At 45.1% G+C, this 25,136-nt stretch overlaps 1 protein-coding gene across 7 annotated transcripts in view; it reads left to right on the top strand.

Annotated features, from left to right (window-relative positions):
• The window catches only part of NAV2 (neuron navigator 2), a 338,929-nt gene that overhangs the window by 201,040 nt on the left and 112,753 nt on the right, over nt 1-25,136 (top strand). For 4 of the 7 annotated variants that reach the window (XM_054171581.1, XM_054171576.1, XM_054171574.1 and 1 more), the window contains exons 2-6: nt 515-632; nt 4,369-4,421; nt 11,867-11,939; nt 16,691-16,958; nt 22,279-22,436. In XM_054171581.1, coding sequence (XP_054027556.1) covers nt 515-632; nt 4,369-4,421; nt 11,867-11,939; nt 16,691-16,958; nt 22,279-22,436 — 670 coding nt within the window. Of the gene's footprint in view, nt 1-514; nt 633-4,368; nt 4,422-11,866; nt 11,940-16,690; nt 16,959-18,640; nt 18,710-22,278; nt 22,437-25,136 lie in introns of all 7 variants that reach the window. The other 3 variants (XM_054171575.1, XM_054171573.1, XM_054171571.1) reach the window with 1 other exon arrangement.

The following is a 25,136-nucleotide window of genomic DNA, read 5'->3' as shown; positions in this document are numbered from 1 at the left end:
GGTGACCCAGCAAAAAGGAGTCCCCTCAAAAAGGGAAGTGGTGGATGGCTAACATCTGCCAGAAGTGGCTCTTGGAAAAGAATCTTTCACATTTCTCAGTAACAGGTAGAAAGAAGAAATCTCAACGGGAAAATGGGGGGGAAAAAAGCCAACAAGCACCCTAAACAAAACACAACACCTGGGTGGAAATTCAGCTCTCCTCTACACACTTGTTACTGCCCATAGAACGTTCAGTGACTGCCTGGTGATCCATTCAGGCTGCACCGTGGTCAGGAGTTTACTGTCGTCTTCTGTGAGCTTTGATGTCAGCTTTCTGACTGGGAAAAGCCCCTCTGTAGTAAGCTGAATACTTGATCTGCACAATGCCTTGAATTTTAATGTTGTTGACTTGTTTCAAGGAGCAAAAAAGCAGTGATCTTAAACCAGCCTCTGGATCCCGAGAGGAACAAAGAACTGGCATGCGAAAGGTTGGTGTGAGAGAACTAAGGATTTCTCTTTATCTTTCTCCTAACAGATTTATACTGATTGGGCTAATCACTATCTAGCAAAATCTGGTCACAAGAGATTGATAAAGGACCTACAGCAAGATGTGACTGATGGAGTCTTGTTAGCTGAAATAATCCAGGTTGTAGGTGAGTGCCTTTCTCTTTTTGTTCCAGGTGTCCATCACCTCGCTCAGAAATCCACTGCCTTTATCTTCCACATAAACAACGGGATGAGGGGGGAGGGGCAGGAGAGCCATCAAACTGCAGGGAATTATCTAGGTAATTTTCCTTCAGAGACTTTGCTGATTAATTCAGTAAAGTCTCCTCTTAAAGCATAGTGGAAAAACATTTGAGGTGGCTGATAAGCTCTCCTGACACGGCAATGTCACCCCACTAGGGGTTTGGAAAGCAACTATTGGGGTTGGGATTTTTTCCTGCTAGGATGCTCTTAGCCTTCACTGTTTCCATTTCTGATACCTTTTAGGGGTATCAGAATCTAATTCACAGCCTGCTGTCTTGAACCTCCATTTGTCAATTCCACACATGCAGCAGGAAAGGAGGAGGGATGTAATTCTTCCGTGGCAGAAACAAGACATTTCATAATGAGGTTTCCAATGAGGAAAACCATCTATCATTAGGACAAATCCCAACAAAGCCTTCGGTTCCCTCAGTTTGCACTAATATTCCCAGATAATGAAGGTGCTGAACAATTTTCTTCACTGGCCCCATGTAAAGCTACATCTTGTCCCTCTTCCCTTGGGCTCGGATCCTTCATTAGTTCCTTCAGAGGCTCATCCATCTGGTCCTTGGGGTGCCACAAAACACAGGCATGGGCCAATGGAGATTGATGGCATCGGAAAGCCTGCTAATGGGAATTAGGACAACTATTGTTAGAAGCAAACTGACAGATTTGAGATGCAAATTAAGGAGGCAGCAGTGAAGTAACAAGCCATCAGTGCATGAATATTTATGCGTGTGAGATGCTGTAAACGAGCTAGTTCCTTGAGTTAAGGTACACATCTACGAGCCCTGCTCTCAGATGAAATCGTGAGGCATCCTTCCGATGACTCCACTAGAGCTGCGCTGGAGCACATCAAAAAAGGTTTTGTCTCTGCGTTGTAGAGCAAAGCTCTATCTCAGCAGCGTTCCACAGACCTGCCATCCAGCTACAGATCTACAAAACCCGAGCCCTGAGCTGATTGTGTGTTGACACTGTGAGCAACACTTCATCCTGTGTTTCCTTCTGTGTACTTAACAGGGGGAAAGTGTGGAAACCCGGGAACAGTTAGGTGTGGGTTCCTTTTATGCATATCTAGGTGCCCTGGGTTAACACTCTTGGTGGAAAACTTGTGCCTGAGAGCACATGTGTGTCAGAATGCCACCGTCCAACTGGGAACCTTGTGGTACCTTTTACATGTGTGTGGTCGAGCAGTGACTTGTGAAAACTCTTATCTTGCTCCCTGTAAAATACACAGAAATAATATTGCTTATTGTAGCTTGCTCCCATTCACCTTTGCATTCTGTTCAGCCATTCTTAGACCTACCTCTCTGTCTAATGTTTGAGGCCTGCAAGCTTTCCAAAGCTGAAGTCCAGGGTGATGGATTTATTTTTGAAGGATTTAATTTCCAGCTATTGATTTCCCTGTGAAGGAAAGTTCATATTTAAACGTTCTCAGTTTAATCCTCCAAATCAGCAGTGAAGAAGTAGTCATTTGTGTCTGCTGTGTATGGCCTCAGGCATGCTGCATCTCATTGTCACAGAGCTGGTGATAACTTTCACACCCAGAAGCAGCTTTAAGTGGAGCCTGCAAATACAAGCAGCATGCTCTCTTAACAACCAAGAGCTTGTGCTAAGAAAGCTTCTAAATGCAGTTCAGGAGAGGTGTTTTTTGTCTTTTCTTTTACTGTTGTGGTGTGCTGTGTGTCAAAAGCTGCCATGAAGATCCATCCTCCTTTTTTTGTCATGGCCTGGAGTACCTGGAGATTATCCAAAGGCATCAAAATTGATTCAGGTTTCATTATTAGTGTTCATCACCTGAGATTTACATCACAGATGATGAATCTTGAAACACTACTTAATATCCAGTGCTGGGAAAAGAACAGATGGGGGAGGTTGGTGCTTTGGTTTGGGATTTTTGATTGTTTTTTTTTCTGTTGAAGACTCCATAGGAGTTAATGATTGTACAGAGACAGTGGTTTCAATCCTTTCTGCTTACCTTGCTGAAGTGAAACAGCTGCATATTTAGGCTAGGAAAATGGTAGAATTAGCAATAACTAAGTAGCTCTGCAGACTTGCAACCAGTCTGGGAATAACCCCCTGCATTTCACAATTCTGTGGTTATGAACTGGTGTCCTGGTTAAGGCTGAGATAGAATTTAAAGCCCCAGTGTTGCCTGGCACTTCCAGTTTGTGCTAAAAGATGCAGTATAACAGAATTTGCCAGCAGCTGTGTGGGTTGCCTGTTTATCTGAGGCAGAAAGCTGTGCTTCTGCAGCTGTGCAATTGGACCTAGCACAGCATTCAGGCACTTGTGCTGTGGACTGCACCATCTTGCTGCCTGTGGGCACACCACCTTCTTACCTCATTCACTGCTGTCCCTTTCTTTCCAAACACCTCCACAAGACAGGTAAATGACCTTGCACCTGCTGCAAACAGTGTTCCTGGGGAGGAGGTGGAAGGGTCAGAGGTAGGGTCCAGCTTGTGGGCAAGGAAAGGGGCCACTAAAACGATTTGCCTGGTGAATTAGGCAGATCCCTGCAAAAGTGCCAGATATTTCTGTGGGCTGCTTTGATGCATGTCCCCGGCCTAGGCTGAGTCTCTATTGAACCACTGCTGGGTTCAAAACTGAGGTGTGAGTTACACTTCAGCCCAGCTGCCAGTTTGCCCCACCAGCAGCTTTCCTGGTGGTTCCCTGTTCCACCTGCTTTTTATAGCACTTTGCTCAGCAGGGGAGGAATGATAATTGCATTAATCTAGTGAAAGGAGTAGCCAAGAGCTGTGGGTGAGTTGGGAGTGGATTAGAAGGAGAAAAGGTAAGGGATAAAGCTGCCCACAGAAAGGTAAGCAGAAATAGCACCTGTGCACCAGCAGCTCCAGCTCTGGTTACTCTTCTGATTCTCACTGACTGTTTCTGGTCATCTACATCCTAAACAGCCTGTGGCAGAGAAAGCCAGCAGCATCAAAGGAAGTGATTAGTCATTGGGGACTGATGAAGAATCGTCCACAAGAAACTGCAGGGTCACCAGTGGGAGGGAATGTTGCCTTGGTTTAACACAGCTTTGGAGGGTCCAGTACTGAAACTGAGCAGAGACTCTAAGGCAAACCTTCAACCACCTCAACAACTTCATTATTTCACTTGGGCTGAAACTATATCTGCAAGCAGGGTTGCATGTAAGCCACGGACAAGAAGCTTGAGAAGCAGTCCCATGGTTTGTGCATCGAAAATCAAACCCAGATCATAAATAGAAATTACCCAATCATAAATCTCCCCTCTGGATTTAAAACTTAGGATTCGCTCTAGAAGCCAGTCCATGGCCTGTAAACATCTATACATCCACGGTGTGCACTTTCCCACCCAGCAGTGACTCAGCTCCCAGAGTTTAAATCTTTTCTGTAGGTTAAAGGAGTCACTGTACAAGATGTTGTCAGAGCAGTTGTCTTCCATCCCCAGCTGTCTCTGGAGGCATGACCCACCAGGAAACTCCAGCTGCCTTTTTTTTTCCCCCTCCTTGATGGGTCTCAGTGTTTCACACACTCACTTTGACTGGTCAGCTACAATCTGCAAGTGCTCTGGGAATAATTGGAATCAATGTTCTGCCTATAGGTGGTTGGTTTTTTCCCTTTATTTCCTCTTTCTTTTTTTCTTCCTTTTTATGCTTTTCAGCAAATGAAAAGATTGAAGACATCAATGGCTGCCCCAAAAATAGGTCTCAAATGGTAAGTAGCAAAGCGGGCTCTGTGTTTGTGTGTGTGGCTGAGTCCGTGCTGTGTGACTTCGGTGCCTGAGACTTGCAATTACTGCTTTTAATTGCCTTTTCACAGTAGTTGAGAGCAAAGGAATCATCTGAAGAACATTAAGATTGCAGTTCTTGCCCCTGGTATGCTCCACAGTAGTTGAATTAGGCCTCCTCACTTATCACATTCTTACATTAACCAATATTTTTTCTGGCATGGGTATTTTCTGTGTCTGAAATCTCCCAGTGTTAAAACAGGAATGCAGGAGCCCAAAAATGTTGTTCCTCTGTGGAGGCAGTAGCATTGCAGGAGCAGAATTAGCTGTTTCTTTTGAAGTCATTTTCTCCTTGGAAAAGAAAACCAAACAAATGAACAGGTCACTAAATGAAGAGATAAAAATCAAAATCAAAATGGGGAGGTGCTCTGTGTGTGCCCCTTGGTTCTGACCAAGGGGAAGGTGCTCTGTGTGTGCCCCTTGGTTCTGACCAAGGGGAAGGTGCTCTGTGTGTGCCCCTTGGTTCTGAGCAAGGGGAAGGTGCTCTGTGTGTGCCCCTTGGTTCTGACAAGGGGGAAGGTGCTCTGTGTGTGCCCCTTGGTTCTGACCAAGGGGAAGGTGCTCTGTGTGTGCCCCTTGGTTCTGACCAAGGGGAAGGTGCTCTGTGTGTGCCCCTTGGTTCTGACCAAGGGGAAGGTGCTCTGTGTGTGCCCCTTGGTTCTGACCAAGGGGAAGGTGCTCTGTGTGTGCCCCTTGGTTCTGACCAAGGGGAAGGTGCTCTGTGTGTGCCCCTTGGTTCTGACCAAGGGGAAGGTGCTCTGTGTGTGCCCCTTGGTTCTGACTGCTGGCTTTCAATTTCTGAGAGAGAGATGGGTTTTTTGTGTTGTCTGCACAATGTGTCAAACTGAAGGATCAAAACACTGCAGGAAAATGAAAAGCATGTAGTAGCTCAGGAGTATGTCTGCTGTGAGCATTGCTGAAGCTAAAACTATAGGCAGAGCTCTACTAAGAATGCAAATAAGAAACTGGTTTGTAAAATGCATCCTAGGAGAAGTGTTTAAAACTTCTGTTGCTTCAAAGAAGGTTGTTTCCTTCTGTATCTTGAGGGGGGGAAAAAAATCATTTTACAGTACAAATTCTACCCTCTCCCCTTTGCATGGCAAATGCTGGCTTTGGGATGTGTGACTGTCTGCTCTGTGTGTGAAGCTGTTTTGATGTAGTTCATTTGTATGACTCTTCCCAACTGGCCCTCCCTCCAAGACTGCAGCTTCAGCACAACCTTGAAAACAAAGGGATTTAAGGAGAGTTTGCCATCCTCAGTCAGAAGCCACACTGCAGCGTGCTGCTTCGGTTTGGCTGCTTGTTGTTTCTTGGAAGGCAGCAGTCTTGCTGAAACCCCTGGAGCAAGCCCTCTGTGAAATCAAACCATCTAAAAGATTTAGCATGGCTACTTTTTACTGCTTTGAAGAGGTCGGTTGCTATTGCTGTAGCCACAGCAGCTGTCTGGAGTGTAAATAATTGAGGAAACCTTGACAATTACTATAATTTAATGCTCCACAAGTGCATCATAAGAACTGAATTTCATTCAGGACTGCAGTCTGTAACAAATTCCAGGACATTGCAGCTAAAGTCACCGAGTCATTACTCTCAATGGGGGAGCAGCGTTGTGTTGGGTAGTTGGATGTGTGCTGTACGTTGTTTGCAGAAGGCAGAGCTGGTTATAACCAGAGGCATGCAGGGGCATCTGCTGTGTCAGGAATTGTCTAGAGTGCTGGAAAGAAATGTTTGCACTACACTGCCTCCTCTGAAGCTCTGATTTTACTCTGGCTGCTCATTCAGGAGGGTGGAGTGAGTGGGACTGTGTCCTCAGCTCCTGAGACATAGTGCATCCCCAGTGGCTTTTCTTCCCCTTACAAAGCAAGGTTTATGCTTGCTATGCAAGGTGCGCATGCTTACAGAGCTCTTTAGCATCTTCCAGTAGATAGTGAGGCAGGAACATAAGTTCTGGGTTGTAAGTGCTGGGTCCTGTGCATTTCATTGCACTTTTCCTCTCGCTGTAGCTTACAGAGTGTGGGAACTGCTGCTTGTGTCTGGCACTTCTGGTTCAGAGGTAGGAGAGGCAAGGCCATCCAGTTCAAACACTTAACCAGGTGATGTCTGGTTTTATTTTCTCAAATGAGTCTTTCAGCTACAGGTGTCCATGCCTGTATTGTAGCATCTGTAAGGTGGCTATCACAGATGAACAGATTTGGGGAAGAAGGGGAAAAAAAAAGCACCATGAATGAAGATTGAACTTCTCACATGAAACAGAAGTACAGAAGAGTTTAGGGGGAAGCCTTCTACCATCATCTTTCCCTCCCTGGGCAGTTGTCTTGCTTGTAGACTCCCAGTTCCCTGACACACGTGGGCTGGATTGTGAGGAGCCAGCTCATGTCCAGCCAGATGTACCAGTTGAGAAAGCTGGAGCAAATCTGTGCCTTCCAAACCCATTAAAAGGGGCTTTGAAAGCAAGTGTGTTTCCTTCCATGTGGCACAGTCCTCAGCCAGTGAAGCCTGCCAAACCTTAGGAAGCTCAACACAAAGCCAGATCAGGTCTCTTTGCATTGCTGTACCCATTCCTGCAATGCTGGAGAGCATCAGAGAAATTTGCCCAAATGGAGCACTAGAGACAGCTTGGGTCTGTCAGGCTCAAATCCAGTACTAATAAGCTTTGTCAAATTGAGTTTAATACTGCAGAACCAGTGACCATCAGTGCTTATTAATCTAGTCCCAATGCCAGCAATGACATGACAAAGATCCCCACTGCCTCCGTGAAAAATCTCCTAGGTGAGAACCTTTCCCTCCTTGTCATCTTCTCTGGGTTTCTGTGCTGTGGGGAGTATCCCAGTCTTGCTTTGCTCCAGACAAGAGCTGGCTGGCTTTTATATCATCTATTACAGATTAGTCTACATCTCATCCTCTACCCAAGACCCATTTCAGGGTGTTTTCTTTTCCCAGCCTCTCTAGTGTTTTTCCTCCAAACAAAAGCCTGTAATTGTGCGGATCAGTTGCAGCTGGCATGTGGAAAGTCCTGTGGTTAATAGAGGATGAAGTTGTATGGAGCACAGGCTCTGGGACCAAGAAGGTTTGGAGATTGCCACCACAACTGCATTTGGGATTTTAGAATGAAGTCCCAGTAAATATTGGCATTGTTCTTGGTAACTGGGTGAAGGAGTGTAAAAGAAGATCAGTTTCCCCTCCTAAATGATCGACAACCCCCAGCAAGGCTTTCTGCTCTTTGGTTATAGAAAATTCTCCCCTTTCCCCCTTTCCTTCCCCTTTCCCCTTCCCCTTCTTTTTGCTCACAGGTTTTGAAGGAAGCTTCACAGCAGTGTTTTAGCACACTGTGCTAACTGAACATTGTATGATCCTGTATATCAATATATCCTTTTTGCACAGCAGGGAGGGAGACACAGGGAGAGGTGGTGGTTGTGATACCCATCACGTGTATGAGAAATCACAGCTGGTAAGATAATGGTAAAGATCAGATGCAGTAAGACAAAGGCAAAGGATGAGATGTGTGAAAGCTCAGAGCTTTGAAGTGGAGACTCAGATGAAGGAAACAGAAGATCCATATCAACCAGTCTAGAAGTGACTGGGGAAGAGGCAAGCATTGAAAATGTGGACTTGAAGGCAAAGAAGAGAGGAGATGCTTCTTGCCAGTGGAGAGAGAGACTGGCAGAGAGAGGTGACAGTTGAAACACAGCTGGAGATGGGACTGGAAGGGTTGAAGGTCCACTTCTCAATGTGACCCTTCCCAGCTCTTTTGTTTTTTTTGGTGGTGGTGAAGAGTGTGAGTTGTTGAAATCTTTATTGTTGGTGTGCATGGCACATGCCAGACATAGTTCTCAGAGAACACCTTAATGAATTGAAGTAATAAACGTGAAGGCTGGTGTGGTATGACCCATCCTTGAAGGATACAACTGGGTACCTGTTAAGGAGATGATTGTCAGGCATAATATGACCTGAAACCATCTGCATCACCTGAGCAGCTAACTATGTGAATGTAATACCCACTAAGAGGGTGAGCTGATGTGTTTTGCACAAAGAACTACAAATGGCTTCTGTATGAAAGAAACAAGGTTGGCAAAGAAACCCAAATATTTTCAGTTGCTTGTATTTTTCTCATGGAAAACGATTCTGTCTTTGCTCTTCAAGAGCAGGCTTCCAGTTTAACCTGCTCTTCCAAACATTTTGAGCATTTTCAGAGACCCAGTGTTGTCTAAACGTTGCCATAGCTAGGTGCAATAAATCTACAGGGCTGCTGCTCCAAGCCCTGCTGGGCTGGTGGGGCTGATGTCTGGCTGATCCTGTTCCACAAAGCCAAGGAGAACTCTGCTGCCTGGGCATGTGCTGCTAATTCAGGGGGAGCAGCTCCATGGGAAAGATCAAAGGCATCACAAGCATGTTTTTCCTCCACAGATTCCTAGCAGAGGATTTTTGGGAACATACCCCAGTGGTTAAATATAGCCATGCCTTTTCAAGTAATCCTACTCTGAGCTATGTACTAAAGGGAATTCTCTCTCTCCTGGTAACCTTCCCCCTGCTTTGCTTGGGGAGTTTGTATCTTACTGTCAGTGTATGTTTGGAAGTTTAATTGAGTTTTATGTTGCCACAGCAACAAATGGGTCTCTTTTGGCCCTAACCCATGGTATGTTTCCTCAGAGCTGAAGGTTGGTTGGATGGGAAGATGTTCCCCAGAGCTGTGCCAGGCTGCCCAGCAGCAGACACCAGTGTAGCACTTGGCCAAATGCTGAGCTTAGGAATGTTTAAAGCATTTTCTCTAAGCTTCCTGGGTTTCTGTTGATCAAGTGTGATCTGGTGGTGTCATGTAGGCATGGTTTACTGCAGAGGTGATCTGCCAAGTTGCTTTTGCTTGGGTGTCATTTTTCCTCATTTTATGCTGACTGCTGCTCCTGGATGAGGTTTGGTATGCTGTCTCTGGGGTTTTTCCCCACCCTGAGATCCAGGCTGTTGTTATGCTGTTTGCTTACCATTTGTGTGTTGATAGCAGTGAGACAGGCAGGGTAGGATTACAGGTTTCTGTGTTACAGAGCTCGCAGTCTAAACACAACCACAAGCCACCCTCTCACCTCCACCGTCATCCTACCTAGAAAAGAGCATGACAAGCAGAGCTAGACTGGTTTGGGAAGGGCCAAGATATGCAGCCCCCTGCCATAAGGTATGATAAGGTGTCATTGAACAGATACTTGTTTCATTGCTGGAGGAAAAGGCTTCTGCCTGTGGAGAGGGGAGACAAAGCAGTATGTGCATCGGGTGGATGGAGATGGTGCCTTTGGAGACATTGCTGGGGACAGTCTGTCATTCCCATGAGGGATTGTCTTCATTGTGTGTCCCCTGTATCTTTTTTCCTGCATTGTATAGTACCCCATTTGTTTTCCTCATTCATTTTCCATACCAGTAGAGCACCAAAAAGCTCCTGTTTCTCACAGCCTTTGGTTGGGCATTAGACCTGGTGTAAGATAGCCCATCTGTCCTTTAGTACAGCAGTGGTGTGCAGGTCACTCAGCCTGCACTGGATCTGCAATGAGCCTGCGTTCAGGAAATCAGCAAGAGCTACTCTGGAGCACCAGGAGTGAGGGTAACAGATGAGGAACTTGCTACCCAGAAGTAAATCTTTATCCTGTGGTCACTCCATCCTACAGAAGAGTTTAAGCAAAGATTAGGGATCTGGGAAGAGAAGCCAAGCAGGACCAAAAAAGCTACTTTTGAGTTTCTGCAACTGCACATCTAGAGTGAAGATGAGATACTACTTGTCCTCCTCATTAGGAGAGGAGACATCTACCCACAGCTGCAGAAGGCTGGGATTGTTCTTGGCTCCATGTGCCTTGTTAAGTGTAAGTGGTAGGAATGGCCTGGTGGTGTTTGTTCTTGAAAAGGTGAACTTTGGTTTTCTGGCAAAGTCCCAGATCACCTCAATGAAAGAGCCACATTAAAAGCTTGAAAGGGTTGTTGAGCACTGAGGAAGGAAAAAGGTAGAGATTGGCTGTGGTGTCACATTGAAGTGTGGATTAATGAACCTTAGAACTGCAGGTTCTAAGATCTGAACGCTGCAGGAAATGTGTTCTTTGGTATCTGTCTGGGTTTGGAAGTGTCTAGTGTACTTAAACTAGGCATGAAGCTACTGCAAGATCTCTGTTGTGATGTTGAGATGTGGGGGAAGCAATTCCCAACTCAGCCAACCTTTCTGGAGATCACTTTGTTAGGTAGATTTTTGAGTCCAGTCTGCGTATAGCAGCTTTAGTCACTAACAGTCAGAGCTGCTGTGCAAAGGCCTTACCTGGTCAAAATTCACTTTATCCTGTTGTGATTTAACCCCAGCTGGCAATTAAGCACTACACAGCCACCCAGCCACCCTGGAACTGGGGGAAAAAAAGAGGTACAACTTGTGGGCTGAGATATAGTTTCATAGGAGAGAAAAATAGTAATGGAATACACAAAACAAGTGATGCACAAAGCAACTGCTCACCACCCACTGAGCCCTGCCCAGATGGTCCCTGAGTCACAATGATCCCCCTTAGCTCCCCTCAGTTTGTGTACTGGGCATGATGCCTGATGCTCTGGAATACCCCTTTGGCTTGTTTGGGTCAGCTGTCCTGGCTGTGTCCCCTCCCAGCTCCTTGTGCACCTCCAGGGGCAGGACAGAGTCAGAAGTCCTTGACTTGGTGTAGGCGCTGCCCAGCGACAACCAAACTCTGAGTGTGTTATCAGTGGTGTTGTCATCCTCAATTCATGACACAGCTACTGGGAGGAAAATGAACTACCCTGGCTGCAAGCAGGCCACCAGTGCAATTCAGTGTGGTGGTGGCATCTCTGAAGGGCAGGATGTGCCCCTCAGTGAGCCACCAGCCTTGCCTGTCGTTTCTGACATGCAGAGGATGTCACCAGTCACCGGTTTTTGGATTCCATCTGGAGTTTCCAGTTACAGGTTTTATATTTAACTGCTTTTGTGGCTGGAAACTTTTGCCAGCTGTCAACTTAAGAGCAAGTGGCAATCTGCCTTCTCCAGCAAATGTGGCCTCCATGTTTATTTTCAGTTTCATGTCTGTTGCAGTTATCACAGGTTAAAAATCCTGGCATAACATCCTTGACCCTGCAGTAAGACATGTGTGTGTGTGTGTGTGTGTGTTTAAAGTACTGAATAGCTGGCTTGTAACAGAAAGTCCTGACCCACCTGATACTGGATGAGTTTAGGACCTTAGTAACTGAGGAGGTTTCCTGTTGAGATTTCCACATCATGAGCCAAGGGACTTTTTGTGTGATACGAAGACTGAGTGCAATAAAGGGTGTCAGGGGATGAAAGTAAACAGTTAGTACAATGAATTTGCTTTTTGTGTCTCTAGTTTTCTTTTGTTTGTTTGTTCCTGAACAGATTGAAAACATAGATGCATGCCTGAGTTTCCTGGCTGCTAAGGGAATTAACATCCAGGGGCTGTCAGCAGAAGGTGAGTTGGTCGGGCTCGGTTAAAGCTTCTTTTCCAATCGGCAACCTGAATTCCTGCTTGTGCTTGTAACCAGCCCACGGGCTCTAATGGGAGATTAAGATGAATGATTTAAGGATAATTGGAACTTTTAACAGTTTGTTTTTTGTTTCCTCTTTTTTTTCCACATCTCAGTGTGAAAGGTGGGTAAAATACATAGCTAAGGTTCCCACAGCTGGCTGGTAAAAAAACAATCAATGAGCCCAAAGCAGAATTCAATCACTTCTTTGTTTCGTTCTGTTAAAACCCAGAAATGTTCCCTCTCAGTTCTATAACTGCCACGTGGACCAGAGGGTGTAGGTTTTACACATGTGTAAAGAGACCTGCTGGTGATTGTTTGCCTCTTGAGAGAAAAATATATTTCCTCATGCTTCAGTTTTCCCTCTTAGCTGCAGTAGGATCCTGCCTGCTTTCCTTTGTTTTTGTAAAGGAAGATTTTTATTGAAGTTTGCTTCCAAATGATAAAATGCAAATATTGTGAACCAAGACAGAAAAAGGCTTTTTGACCTCTAATTAATCACTCTGCTTTTGGAGGGAAGCAGAATGTTTCTGAAACCCAAACATGACTGGGTGTACTGTATTCCTTTATGCCACTGCAGGACATGTGTCAGGATGTGTGGTACCTTTTGGCTCAGAAACTGTTTGACTGCTGTCTTATTATGAGATCAAACAGATTTCTGCCATCCTCAGCACCAGCTTTCACTTATCCTTTCATTTAAATACACTGGCAAAGCAGCTGCTAAGGGAAACTTGGAATATGTTACACAGAATCCCCTTCAGTGCTTTACAGAAGGAATAATTGGACGTGTGGCAGCAGGTCAGATTTGGTGGCTAAGTTTCTTTGCAAACTTAGTCTAGAGGAGGAGGTTATATCATCAAATCATGGCATGTACCTTTACCTCTGTGTGAATAGCTTTGTTGCTTGTATGTTTAAAGCTGTGTTGTCTTCCTCTAAAGGAACGCTAGAGCTTAGGCAAGAAAGGATGTGTAGGTGTGGTGTGCTGATCCAAGCAGGCACTTAAGCACTGGAGAGGAAAAGCAAAAGGGTGAAAATGTTTGGGTCAAGATAAGGATAGTTTTACAAGTGAAGGAAGGAAGAAGACCAGAGCAGGTGATGTCTGGAGGTGTTCAGTGTAAAAGCTAAGAAAAGTAGCAGATTTGTTGGTGAGAAGACTGTCTGGGTGTGCAAAGTTGGCAGTGCAGTGGTTGTTCACCCTGGGAAGGGCCAGCCTGATGGATGGCCATTGCCATTCTCCCAGGTCACAAGTCACACTCAGCAAGGCAGGGATTATCCCTTGGCTATGCTGATTCTGTGTTTTTTCCTTTCTTATACACTGCCTGGGAATTAACTTCTACCACACAGGAGCTAAGGAAAGATCAGCAACATTTGCTGCCAACACAAGTGAGAACAGTTACTGGGTCCCCCACTAACACAGAAGGAAAAGGGAGGAGAAGGCAAGGAACTTATTTTTTTTAATAAAATAAAACTAGCAGAGTTGAATTCAAGAGGAAAATCAAGTTCTGTTCTTAGTCACTCTTCAACTGTGCTGAGGAAGGCAGGGGAAAGTGAGCAAGAGAGGACACGGAATCCCTTCAAAGGCAGAGTGCCGTAACCAAACACACAGTGTGTCTGCACAAGTTGCCAAGACCTACCAGGTCAACTGCAAGGACCTTTGTTTACTTCACCGGCAGATCCTCATCTCTAGGAAGAAGGAGAAGATTGTGATTGCTTCCAAATGGGAGTAAACACTGAAGCCTCTCCTGGGCTGCTTGAGAGTATTTTTCAATAGAGCAGTTCTAAGTGCGGAGGGAAGTTAATGATTCAAAACTGGAATTTGGAAGGCTCCTGAATGATGAAATAGTTTAGGATTCCATGTGTCATATCCTTCCAGTATTAAAAACTCCTGCTTTGATATGTGCATGACACTCAGACATAGTCTATTTTCATGGATTCATGCAGTGAAGGTGCAGGAGATCTGCAATCACTGATGCTGACTACACTGTAGTAGAGGCAGGCCCCCTTCCCCAGCAGCGTGGAGCCAAACAGTTTCATATCCTAAAATCTCTATTTGTCATTACTGAAGAAAACTCTGGGGATGATGGAAAATTCTTTGCTCATCTTGCTGTAATGGTTGCCCATCACTGTGAGCTCTGTCTCTATATATCTATGCTCTTAAGCTTGTTTCCAGGCTGAGCTGGGTTTTAGACTCCTGAAACTGCAGCTGCCCAGCTAAGCTTGCACTCCTCCACACAGCTCCTTCTTGCTGCCAAGATTTGGAAGACTATGGGGAACATAAATGTGCAGTAGACATTCAAAGTAATGTCATGGACATCATCTACACCTCTCCTGGTGACAGATTAGCTGGATAACAATTAGCTGAACAAATCATGACACCATAAAGTGATGAAAGAAAACGTCTCCCTAGACTTTGGAACAGCCACAATTCAGCTTAGACTTCTTCCTCTGAAATGGCACTGACAGTTCTCTAGGCAAGTGGATTTCAGAGTGCAGTCTCCGCAGGGCCTCTGTTTGAGGTCCTTTCCAGTGTCAAGGTGGAGGTCTTGTTTCTGTGCCAAGTTCCAGTCAAGTTCTGTGAAGACAGAGGAGGACGATAGGCAAACTCCAGTGGTGGAAGCTGCAGCTGTAGGGGAAAGAAGCAGCAATGGAGATATTCCAGGGTGGAAATTTCCAAAGGGCATATTTGTGGGGGATTCTGTGCAAACCAAATTCCAGGTTCCTCTCAAATGTCTGGAGTGTTTGTTTGAAATGCAGCAGCAGAGTCATTTTTGGCTCCATGTTGAAGATGGGTGGGTGACACAATTGTCCTTATCTGAGTTAATCTGCCTATGTAAGCTGACACATGGACTGGAGGGGACTTACAGCAGGAAGCAGCTGAGACTGCCCTGATGGGCAGAGTGCAGTGAGGCTGAAGGACTCTTTGAAATACTCTCTTTTTTTGTACAAAGTGCAGGGGCAAACTGCCAGGCCAATTACCTCAGCCTGTCCGTAAGATAAGAGCAACAGAACTACCTCTGAAAGTTCCATTTAAAATCTTGTGCTTAAAATCCAGAGAGAAAGAGACTTCTTCTTTTGAAACCCCTTAAAGGTGTTTTGCTTTTGATTATTGGGGGGTTTTTTGATCAGCCTAGGAAAATAATTGAGATCCTGATAACAGTTGATATCTTCTGATAAATACAGCAGAAAACAGCTATAGAGAGCAAGGTGGTTTAGGTGGATTATTGCTAGAACTGCCTCTCACTGCTCTTGGAAATCAAGTTTCCAGTTGCATGAAGCTTTGCTAACTTTAAACACGCAGACCAGTGGTGATTTATTTTATCTGCTGGCCCCTATTTGTGCAGCTAAGCTTCCCAGTGCCTCTGGGTCTGTTTAGTTATGCTTCAGTCTGTGATTAAGTGCTACTTTCCTTACAATTCCCCGGAGTAATTTGAGTTCTTTACTGAAGATAAGGAGCTCCTTTTTACTGTGCTTTGCTGTCTTTTTGTCTCTTCTACTTTATTGTCTACTTCCATCCGTGTCCTCCCTAGCTAAACACAGGCTGAGGAGAGCAGGAACCTGCTTGATGCAGATGCTGATGCAGTGAGAGAAGGCTGGCTTTGTGGCATGAGACTGCATGGGAGTGGGCTGGGAAAAGGGGAAACAGGCAGGGATTCATCAGGACCTCACTGTCCAGGAGGAGACTAAAACTGGCTACGAGAAGAAAGGAAGACAGCAATCCCTGGGATTTAAAATCATTAGAACAAGGGAATGAAGACAGTGAAGGGAGGGCACTGGTGGAAGGGCCAGGCTGCAGGGAGGGAAAGGGGAAAACAAAAAGGAAATTCAAGCTAGAAGCTGAAAAGGAAAGGCAAGGAATATCCTGAGGATTTGGGAGATAAGCAGGACCACTTAAATATGGTCTAAGAACAGAATGACATTGAGGAACAGAAATGTTTATACATTCATTGTCAAGCTGTCTTCAGGTACTTTGGGTATCCATTCTTTATCTGCCTGTGACAGTATCAAAGTGGTAATTATCTGCTTGAATACAGCTATTTCACCCAGTGATCACATCTGCTGGTGCAAAACTTGCATCAGATTGTCATAGTGGAAACAATCAATCTCAGTTTAGGATGAGAGGAAATGGCCTGGATTTGCACCAGCTGAGGTTAGGTTTAGATGCTAGGAAAAAATTCAGGCTGCCCAGGGAGGTGGTGGAGTCCCCAACCTGGGGGTGTTCAAGAAATGTATGGACATGGCACCTGGGAATGTGGTTTAGTGGGCATGGTGGTGTTGGGTTGATGGCTGGACTCTGATGATCTTAGAGGTCTTTTCTAGTCTTAATGATTGTGTGATGTTCCAAAAAGGACATAATACTGTGTGATAACTGAGTCGTTTCTCCTCCTTGTGCATATTGAGGACTGAGAAATCATTCACAGTGTGCTGCTGTTCATACACTTCTTGGGGGGGTGTTCGTTTTCATTGGTTTAAAGGAACTGGCTTCTGAACCACGCTGGCATTAACACAGACTAGAGCAGAACTGCAAGACAGCCCAGGGGAGAGATGAGTTAGTGATTTGCAGTTGGTGCTCACTGGTAATCAGCTGTTCTGCTGGTCAGAGATGCAGAAAGCCTGTCATGTCCCAAGGGAACTGAGTCTGGGTGGCTTTGTGAGGCGTGCAGCCGCTGACCAGTAACTTCTGAATGTTGCCTTGCAGAAATCAGGAATGGGAATCTAAAGGCCATCTTGGGCCTTTTCTTCAGCCTATCTCGATACAAGCAACAGCAACAGCAGCCACAGAAGCAACAGCCACAGCACTATCCGTCCCAGCAACCTCCCCCAGTATCCCAGCAAGCAGGGCCTCCACCCCCCTGCCAGGTTGGGGTACCCCAGCAGCAGGTACCAGCTTCGCTCCAGACTCCGTGCCAACAGCCCCCTCAAGCTGCACAGCTTCAGTTCAAAGCACAACCAGAAATGCAGTCCAGGTGGGCAAATTTCCTTGGAGTTGTTTCCTTTTTTGATTTTTTAATGTCTGTTTTTCTTGTTGTTAAAGGTGTTCAGATGCCAAAGAAACTTCTTGCTTGCCTTCAGCTCTAGAATAAAGAGCACGCTGGAAATTGAATGCTGGGTAGCAATTGACTTCACACCTCTGGGAGCCGAAACAGATGTGCTTGAATCCATTCCAAGTGCTGGGATGGGTGTAAAATACCTGCTAGACCAAGCAACCCACAGTATTTGATAAGGATAAATACTTTTTGATATATATAATACTTTGCTCTCAGCATTTCTTTTGCTTCCTTCTGTTCACGAGGCAGGTATGTTGCTACCATTACAGAGCATAGACTTGGGGCATGTGAAAACCAACTTTGGAGTTCCAAATTTACAAGAATTTTGGGCCTCACAAAGAGGTGGAAGGATCTGATAGTGGTAAAAGAAATCAAGTTCATCACACAGTCAAAAGGAAATCCTCGCTTGCTGGTCAAAAATAGGCTGCTGGTTTACTACATGAAAACTGCTTTTCACAAATGGTGCTTCTAGATCAGAATGTAGATAAACAGAGGCAGGTCTTTGTCCCTTGGATGCCTTTAATCCTGGGGGTGCTCTTTGCAGGTTAGAATGAAAGCAAATGATGAAGGCAGTACCACCACAAACAGCCTTCTGCTTGTCTGACCCTTCCCCTGCTGAGAGGGCGAGGGCTTGGGTGGGCATGAACTGGCCAGGATTAAAGGCTGAAACCATGTTTGCACAACCACCAAACTATGGAGGCTTTTTGTTTAATATCTCAAATTAAGGCTTATTTGTGTTAAAATAGCACCTGTTAAGGTGAACAGTAGCTGAAGTGATGCTTTATGAGTTTAAAGGAAACTTTTCAAGGGGAGCCTGCTCAGAGCTTATTTGGTTTTCTCTTAGTTGTGCTCTTTTTGGGGGTCAACAATGCTTCCATAGAACTGAAAACCAGAGAGTTGCTACAGCATGTATAAACTTGTACAGGAAATCATTACTGCAGAACAAAGATGGGGTTGAACATCCCTGGAGGTATTCAAGGCCAAGCTGGATGAGGTTTGGTCTAGTGGAAGGTGTCCCTGCCCAGGGGGTTTGGAACTGGATGGCCTTTAAGGTCCTTTCCATCCTAAACAGTTCTGTGATTCTGTAGTTCTGTGACTTTTCTGTCACAAACATGCAGAGATGTGTGGGATGGTTGGCATATTGCTTTGTTTTTTTCAGTGCATTGTCTGGGTTGTGCTGAGTTTCAAATAATCTAACAATATCTAACCTGAAGGTGTTGGATGTGATGTTTTCTTAGTCCATACTGCAGTTACATTGCTCAGATTCCCCTAATATATCTAAAAGGCTGAGAAGGAAGAGAGAGTAATCAAGGGGGGTAGGGGGGAGGGGGCTGTTGCATGCAGAATCACATGTTCAGTGCTCTCTAAAAATGAATTCATTCCAGACTTTAAGAGTTCTGACCTGAAGTCATACTTCAGGCAAGAAGCTTTTCTTTCTGTTTGTGTTTTATTTTCTTTTTCCCTGTGAAACTCATGGAAGCTCTTTCTTCCCTAGAAGTAGTTACTCAGTTCAGTGCCTGAAAAAAAAAAAAACACCAAAAAAAAACCCAAACCAGTTTGTGTGTTCACTGTTATCTTCCACTTTTTCTTTCCTGTCACAGTGCATCTCCCAGGGACTCATCTCAAAGCAAAATCATCCGATTCACTCTTGGTCAGAAAAAGTCTTCTAGGTTAGCATTTCTTCATCTTCTGCAAAGCATGAGTAATCCTTTTGCAATATTTCTGGATGCATGTTTAGGGTTCCTGTTGAAAGCAGTTTGTCACTAGGTGTCTTACAAGCAGCTGCAGCCTGGGAGTGTTAGATGGATTTTCATTTTTCTTTTTCTCCCTCCTCTCCCTCCTCTCCCTCCTCTCCCTCCTCTCCCTCCTCTCCCTCCTCTCCCTCCTCTCCCTCCTCTCCCTCCTCTCCCTCCTCTCCCTCCTCTCCCTCCTCTCCCTCCTCTCCCTCCTCTCCCTCCTCTCCCTCCTCTCCCTCCTCTCCCTCCTCTCCCTCCTCTCCCTCCTCTCCCTCCTCTCCCTCCTCTCCCTCCTCTCCCTCCTCTCCCTCCTCTCCCTCCTCTCCCTCCTCTCCCTCCTCTCCCTCCTCTCCCTCCTCTCCCTCCTCTCCCTCCTCTCCCTCCTCTCCCTCCTCTCCCTCCTCTCCCTCCTCTCCCTCCTCTCCCTCCTCTCCCTCCTTTGGAATGCATTCTGGCCCCCAAAGAAATCATTTGGTTTTCTTGTCCTTATGAGCTTTTGAGAACAAAACCATGGTTCTGGGAGTTCTCTCTCTCCCCACTGTACACTTCTGTATTCATTGTATTTAGAGCTGCGTTACTGAAACAGCAGCACCAGGCTTACGGAGTCAGTGGAGCATCACATGAGCTGTGTTAGCCCAAACAGCACCGTGTGGGTCTGTCTCACAGAGCTCCTGCACTGCCCTGCTCTGAAGCTGAGCACATCTAGTTTCCCTTCATAGATATTTCAGTCTATTCATAGGTATTTCAGACTCTTTCCCCAGCATGACTTGCATGCCCGCTCATACACCCATCTCATCTCAGTGATCAGAAAGGTTGCTGTGTTACTAATGTGACTGTTAATCATGGTTACTTTTCTTACAATTACAATATTCAAATGCTTTTCTGGGAATTTTTTATGCACTTCTAGCTATACAAACTATATAACTGATAAACTGTAAACTCTCTAACTGATAAACTATATAAACTATGTACCTGTAACTGATGAACTATCCTGTACCCTTTATTTTTTGCTAGGATTGTGAACTATTACTTAGGATTTTTATTCAGCTTGGCAAGTGTGTATAGATCATTAGTTCTGCTGGAGATTTTGGGGCTGTTTCCCCCATCTCACCTCTCTGATGCCAACAGTGAAGGACTGCAGTATTACTGCTGTTAAAATGCCCCACGTTTGCTTTTCATCTTGTCTCTTGCCCATCATTATGGGTTGATAGTTCACACGTGCCTAGAAGAGGTGCTGAAGTGCAGTAATGAGAGTGTTCTCTGAGCTCAGCACCTTGGCTGTAAGAGCAAGAAGATAGAAATATTCCCCTCCACCCCTTTGGGTTTTTTTGCCCCCCTAGATTTCACAGGCACTGCTGTGAAATGTCTTGGCCTAAGACCAAAAGCAGGGGCTTAAAATCAGTCAGTTAAACTGCAGGGTTGGGGGGGGGGGGGTAAGTCTAAGAGAAATGTTATGTTTTTCAAGAGTGTTTTTAGCACCTCTTTTTTCTTTTCTTTTTTTAAAATCTCATATGTTTTTATTGGCAGTGACAACCCTGACTTCCATTGGGAACTTGTCACTTCTTGAGTGCTCACATGGTTTGAGGAGCTTTATTTACTTAAAAATGTGACAGGTTGGAAAAACTTGTTTGGACCTGTGTGGGGAGCCTTTTCTTACCCATCAGCACAAGAGCATTATCCCTTCCCTCCCTGCTAGGAAACTCCCCTCCCAGTGCTAGGGCCTCCAGTAGCCTTCCAGTGGTGGCTGGCAGTGCTTTGTCACCGAGTAGAAACTTTCAGCTGAGTTTCTTGTGCATCCCACCAATGTGCAGGGAATCTGGCTTATTTACTGTTGAGCAAAACAAACTCTTAATGAGCTCTCATGTCTTGGTGACTTCCAAGGTCTCCAACACAACATTTGTCCCAACACAGCGTTTGTCCCAGGTTTGCCTCTGCTTCTCCCAGTGCAGTCTCCTCTGCAGTGGTTGAAGCCTGTCTGGGGTGCTCTCATTTACACCTTGGCTGCAAGGAGGAGTTTGTGCAACTTTCTAGCACCCTCCAGTGTTGAAAAGGGCTGGATCAATCGAAGGGTTCATCAGAAAAGGCTTCAGCAAAGTTAACCTCAGAACCATGATATGCTGTGCCAGATTTGTGGTGCTTTGAGCTTGTAAATTCATTTTTGGTTTTGTGTTTGGATGGTGCCCTTGTGTCCTTTCTGAGCTTTGAAAGCATGTGCATGCAGCTGCTGACCTTTCTGCTCTTTTCCTTCATGTTTCTTTTCATACTTCCTATTTCTTCACTAGTCTTGGAGAAATCAGTTTATTTAGGAAGCCCTCCTGGACTCTTCCCTGGCTTCTCTTGCTTCCCAGAGGCACAACAGTGATTTGCTTGCTCGCATTCCCATTCTCTTTGGCAACTGGCACATCTTCATTTTAGCCTGTAATTGGCATGAGGTATTTAAGACAGTCAGATTGTGTGGTTTATATAGAGAAGTTTTGAAGAGAGTCTTCTGAAGAGAAAATCTGAAGATGACAAAGAGCAGTCCCTTTCAGTGCTCCTGGAGGTGACAAGAACTGGTTCTTTTGCTCTTTCCTGGGAGGTCCTTGCTTTACAGAAGTGTGAGCTCTTTCACTAACTCTCTTCACTATGCATTCATAGCAACTACCAAATATTTTTACTGTTTTATCTGTTTAGAGTGCAGAAACCTGTGCTGGTTGGTGCACAAAAGAGCAGTACAAGCATGGTAACTTTCTGCTGAACTTTGACTTCGAAGGACTCAGGCACAGATGTTGTTCTGAGATGCAGTGCCAGTGGCTTTCCTAATTCTGATGGGCTCCCTCCCCTTTTGCCTGCAAAGCATGAAAGTAGTTTCCCACCCTGCCTATGTGCTCTAGACTCCTAACTACATTTTGTTCTAGGTAAACATCTAAATCTTGTGAACACAGGTAAGGAAATGCTGGAAGAGATTGACCCAGTGTAAACCAGAGGTTTATGCCAGCTCCCCAATAATGTGGTAGCCCTACAAGGGGACACTTCACGTTTGTGTGATTCTTACAGGCTCAGATAATTCAACCAAGTTAAAACTCTCCTGGGTTTGGCTTTGCAGCTTTCAGAGCAGGATCTGAATCTGCTTTTCTCTACAAGGGAGAGGGCAACCATGTTCTGTCTCATCGTTTTGTCCAAAACAAGGGTAGCCCTTGTGGACAGCACATAATAAAGGGCCCAGCAAACTGGTTTAAGAGCAGTGGTGTCTCCCTTAGTCTTAACCTTGTACCAGTGATATTGCTCCACTGAATTTGCTCACAACTACTTCTGATTCACAAGATTTATGGCAAGGGACCATTCATTTCAGTTCTTTTCTGATGTGAAACAGTTCAGACTGTACCTTGCTTGACATACGTAGGACAACTCTTTTATTTTGTTCTTATAAAACAACAAAGACCTCTATGAGTGTATTGATCCATTTTCTTTCCAGCTTATGCATGGGTATTCCATCATTTCTCCCCCATTTCTTCTTTCATCAGACTTCCAGGCCCCACCACGAGGGTGTCCGCTGCGGGCAGTGAGGCCAAAGCTCGTGGTTCTATTAGTGCCAACAATCGACGCAGCCAGAGCTTTAACAACTATGACAAATCTAAGCCTGGGCTTCCCCCTCCAACACCAACGAGTAGCAATGACAAAGGTAAGCACTGAAGGTATTTACATGCTCAGATTGTTCCCAGTAGTGGCTTTGTTGGAGGGAAATGGAATCTTCTACTGAGCTCCGGAAGTTGTAAGACTCTCTCAGAGCTGTGTTGTAAACATGACATTTACAATTCAAAAAGCAGCTGGCTCTTCTCAAAGGAGACCTGGTCCTCCTTCAATGTCACTGAAGTTGTGACTTGTAGTCCTCTTTTAATGTAGCTGAAGTTCGCAGGATATTAGGGGTTGGAAGGGACCTCCAAAGATCATCGAGTCCCCCCTGCCAGAGCAGGGCCATAGAATCCAGCACAGGTCACACAGGAACACATCCAGATGGGGCTTGAAAGTCTCCACAGAAGGAGACTCCACAACCTCTCTGGGGAGCCTGTTGTGGCTTGCTGTCCTGAAGGTACAAGCAAAAACCAGCTTTGAGGAAACCTGATGCTGACAAAGTGACCAAAAAGTGACATCTTGATGAGTAGCTTGACAGGAATGCAAAATGACCACTAATGATTTCTTCAGTGTTTTTATAGGGTGAAAACTTCCTCTTTCCTCTTGTGTCCTTTGAAGTTACAAAAGTATGTGAGTGAAAGCTGATTTTGAGAGTTGTGTAGCACAGGGTTTGAAGGCAGGAACATGTCACAGTTTTATAAATGGTTCAGTGAAGCTGTGTGCCTGGCAGTGCCTCAGAAGAGCTGAGCACTGTGTTCTGTCTGAAGTGCTGCTTTTTTGAATGACATTTACTGGCTTCGTGTCCATTCACTAAGCTGCAGTCATCTGACAGCATTCATTAGTTTGGCTTTGTAGCTCTGAGCTCTGTGGAGCAGCAGCATTTAGCAGTGGAGTTTTGGGGGATGTGGCTGGTGAGAACTGAGCAAATCACTCCAGTCTGATCTGGTCAAATTGTTGGCAGAGGCTGGCAGCTAATTCTGTATCCTGAGCAGAGTCACTGCTCTGCCCAGGAGAGACCAGCGCTGGGTTTCAGTATCATCTCCTTGCAGTGACTTGGCAGTCACAGCCCTGAGGCTCAAGTCTCCTCCTTGTCTGTGCACAGACTCTGTTTACAGTAATGAGGGGTTTGCTTAGAGGAAAAACACTGGTCTGGTTCAACTTGCCTGTGGTCCTCATGCTTGTTTCTTTCCAGGAAATTGTGTGTTTGCCTCCTCTAGAAACTGTTGTCCTGTGATTGCATGTCATTAGGTTTTAGAATGTTACCTCAGCTAGCTATTACAGCCCAAAACCTCATGATGATGGCAATGGAGGGGCCTCTAGGGACTTTCTGAATCACCTTGGTCAGACCTTGTATAGGAAGAAAATTAAATTCCCATCTGAACAATCTAATTATGTTCTGATTTCATGTATGAAGTTAACCTGCTGCTAAATTAGCAGCGCTCTGCCGTGCTAAATCCCTGCTTGCTTATTTCAGAAGGGTCACTGCGTAAACAGTAATTATTTAACTGTAACATCAGCATCTAAATCTGAATTGGATCTGGCTAGCAGCTGGAAGAGCAAGCAGACAAGTTATGGCATGAGCAGTGGAGCTGATGAACCCTTGTTTTCCTCTGTAATATCTCCCCAGTCTCCCTTTGTCTCCCTATTGTCAGTGCTCTCCTCTTCGCTCATGTCCCATAACTCCTGAACTGGGGCATGTGTCTTGTCCTGAAGCATGTGTTGGCTACCTGTGTATGGGCGGTGTGCTGTGAAGCTACCCTGAAGAGGGAGCTTGAACTATCTTGGCTTTTTTCTCAGTTTGCCAAGATGACTAAATAAGGACAGTAAAATACTGCTTTCACTCTTCAAAAAAAAAAGAGAGAGAGAAAGAAAAAAACTCACAGAGAAATAACAATAATTTGTCAACTGAGTAACTTGAGTATCAGCTGCATTTAGGCAGGCAGTTCTGTGAACCCTCATTCCTCATCCTAATCCATCTCCTCAGAAAGATAAACTGGTTGCTGAAGAAGCACACAAGAGCCTCTACTTTTTAGGGGTATTACACATGACTGGAAGAAACAAGGGTGGGTTTGAGGTTGACAGCCTACAGAAGTTGTATTAAGTGCTCAGAGTTTTTGCTCTGGTCAAAATTTCCAGTCATAAATTATGGTCTTAGAGTAAAAAAAAGGCAAAAAAAAAAAAAAAAAAAAAGAGGGCTTATGTAAGTTGAACTTGAGCTTCACTTAAAAATATAATCCTGACACAAAATTGGTCTGCATCCATGAGAAACAAAAGCAGTTGGTCTGACAAATTTCTGGCTTCTTTTAAGCTAATTGTAACGTTGCCAGACAAAGTTTATTGTCAAAGTGCTAAGACAATTCAAGGTTTCTGACCCATATCCTGTATTTTGCTGAAGGAAATGAGACTTACATGACCACGCTGTGTGCCAGGCTTGGTGCATTTTCATCTCTTTGCCCTCCGTGAGCTCCATTGAGTGTTTTTGGAGACGGAAACCGGCGAAAGGGAAATCTGCCTGCTTTGGCAGCCTGCTTTGGCACCAGTGGTCACTTTGGGATCGAAGGTAGCCTTCAGTGCATTGTGTTTGAATCATTTCTTACATAGTGGGTTGCAATGTTCAGCTTTGATTAATAAATCTGTGGCCTTTCCCTCCAAATGTGAATTGTCTTCCAAGTCAATCGGCTGTGTCTTGTGGCAATGAAAGTGCATGAATTGAAACAGAATAGATCAGAAGTGAAAAGGACAGCAAATG

The sequence above is a fragment of the Dryobates pubescens genome, chromosome 22 (genome assembly GCF_014839835.1).
Source record: "Dryobates pubescens isolate bDryPub1 chromosome 22, bDryPub1.pri, whole genome shotgun sequence".
Lineage (NCBI taxonomy): Eukaryota > Metazoa > Chordata > Aves > Piciformes > Picidae > Dryobates > Dryobates pubescens.
This window is presented reverse-complemented; position numbering and strand designations above follow the sequence as displayed.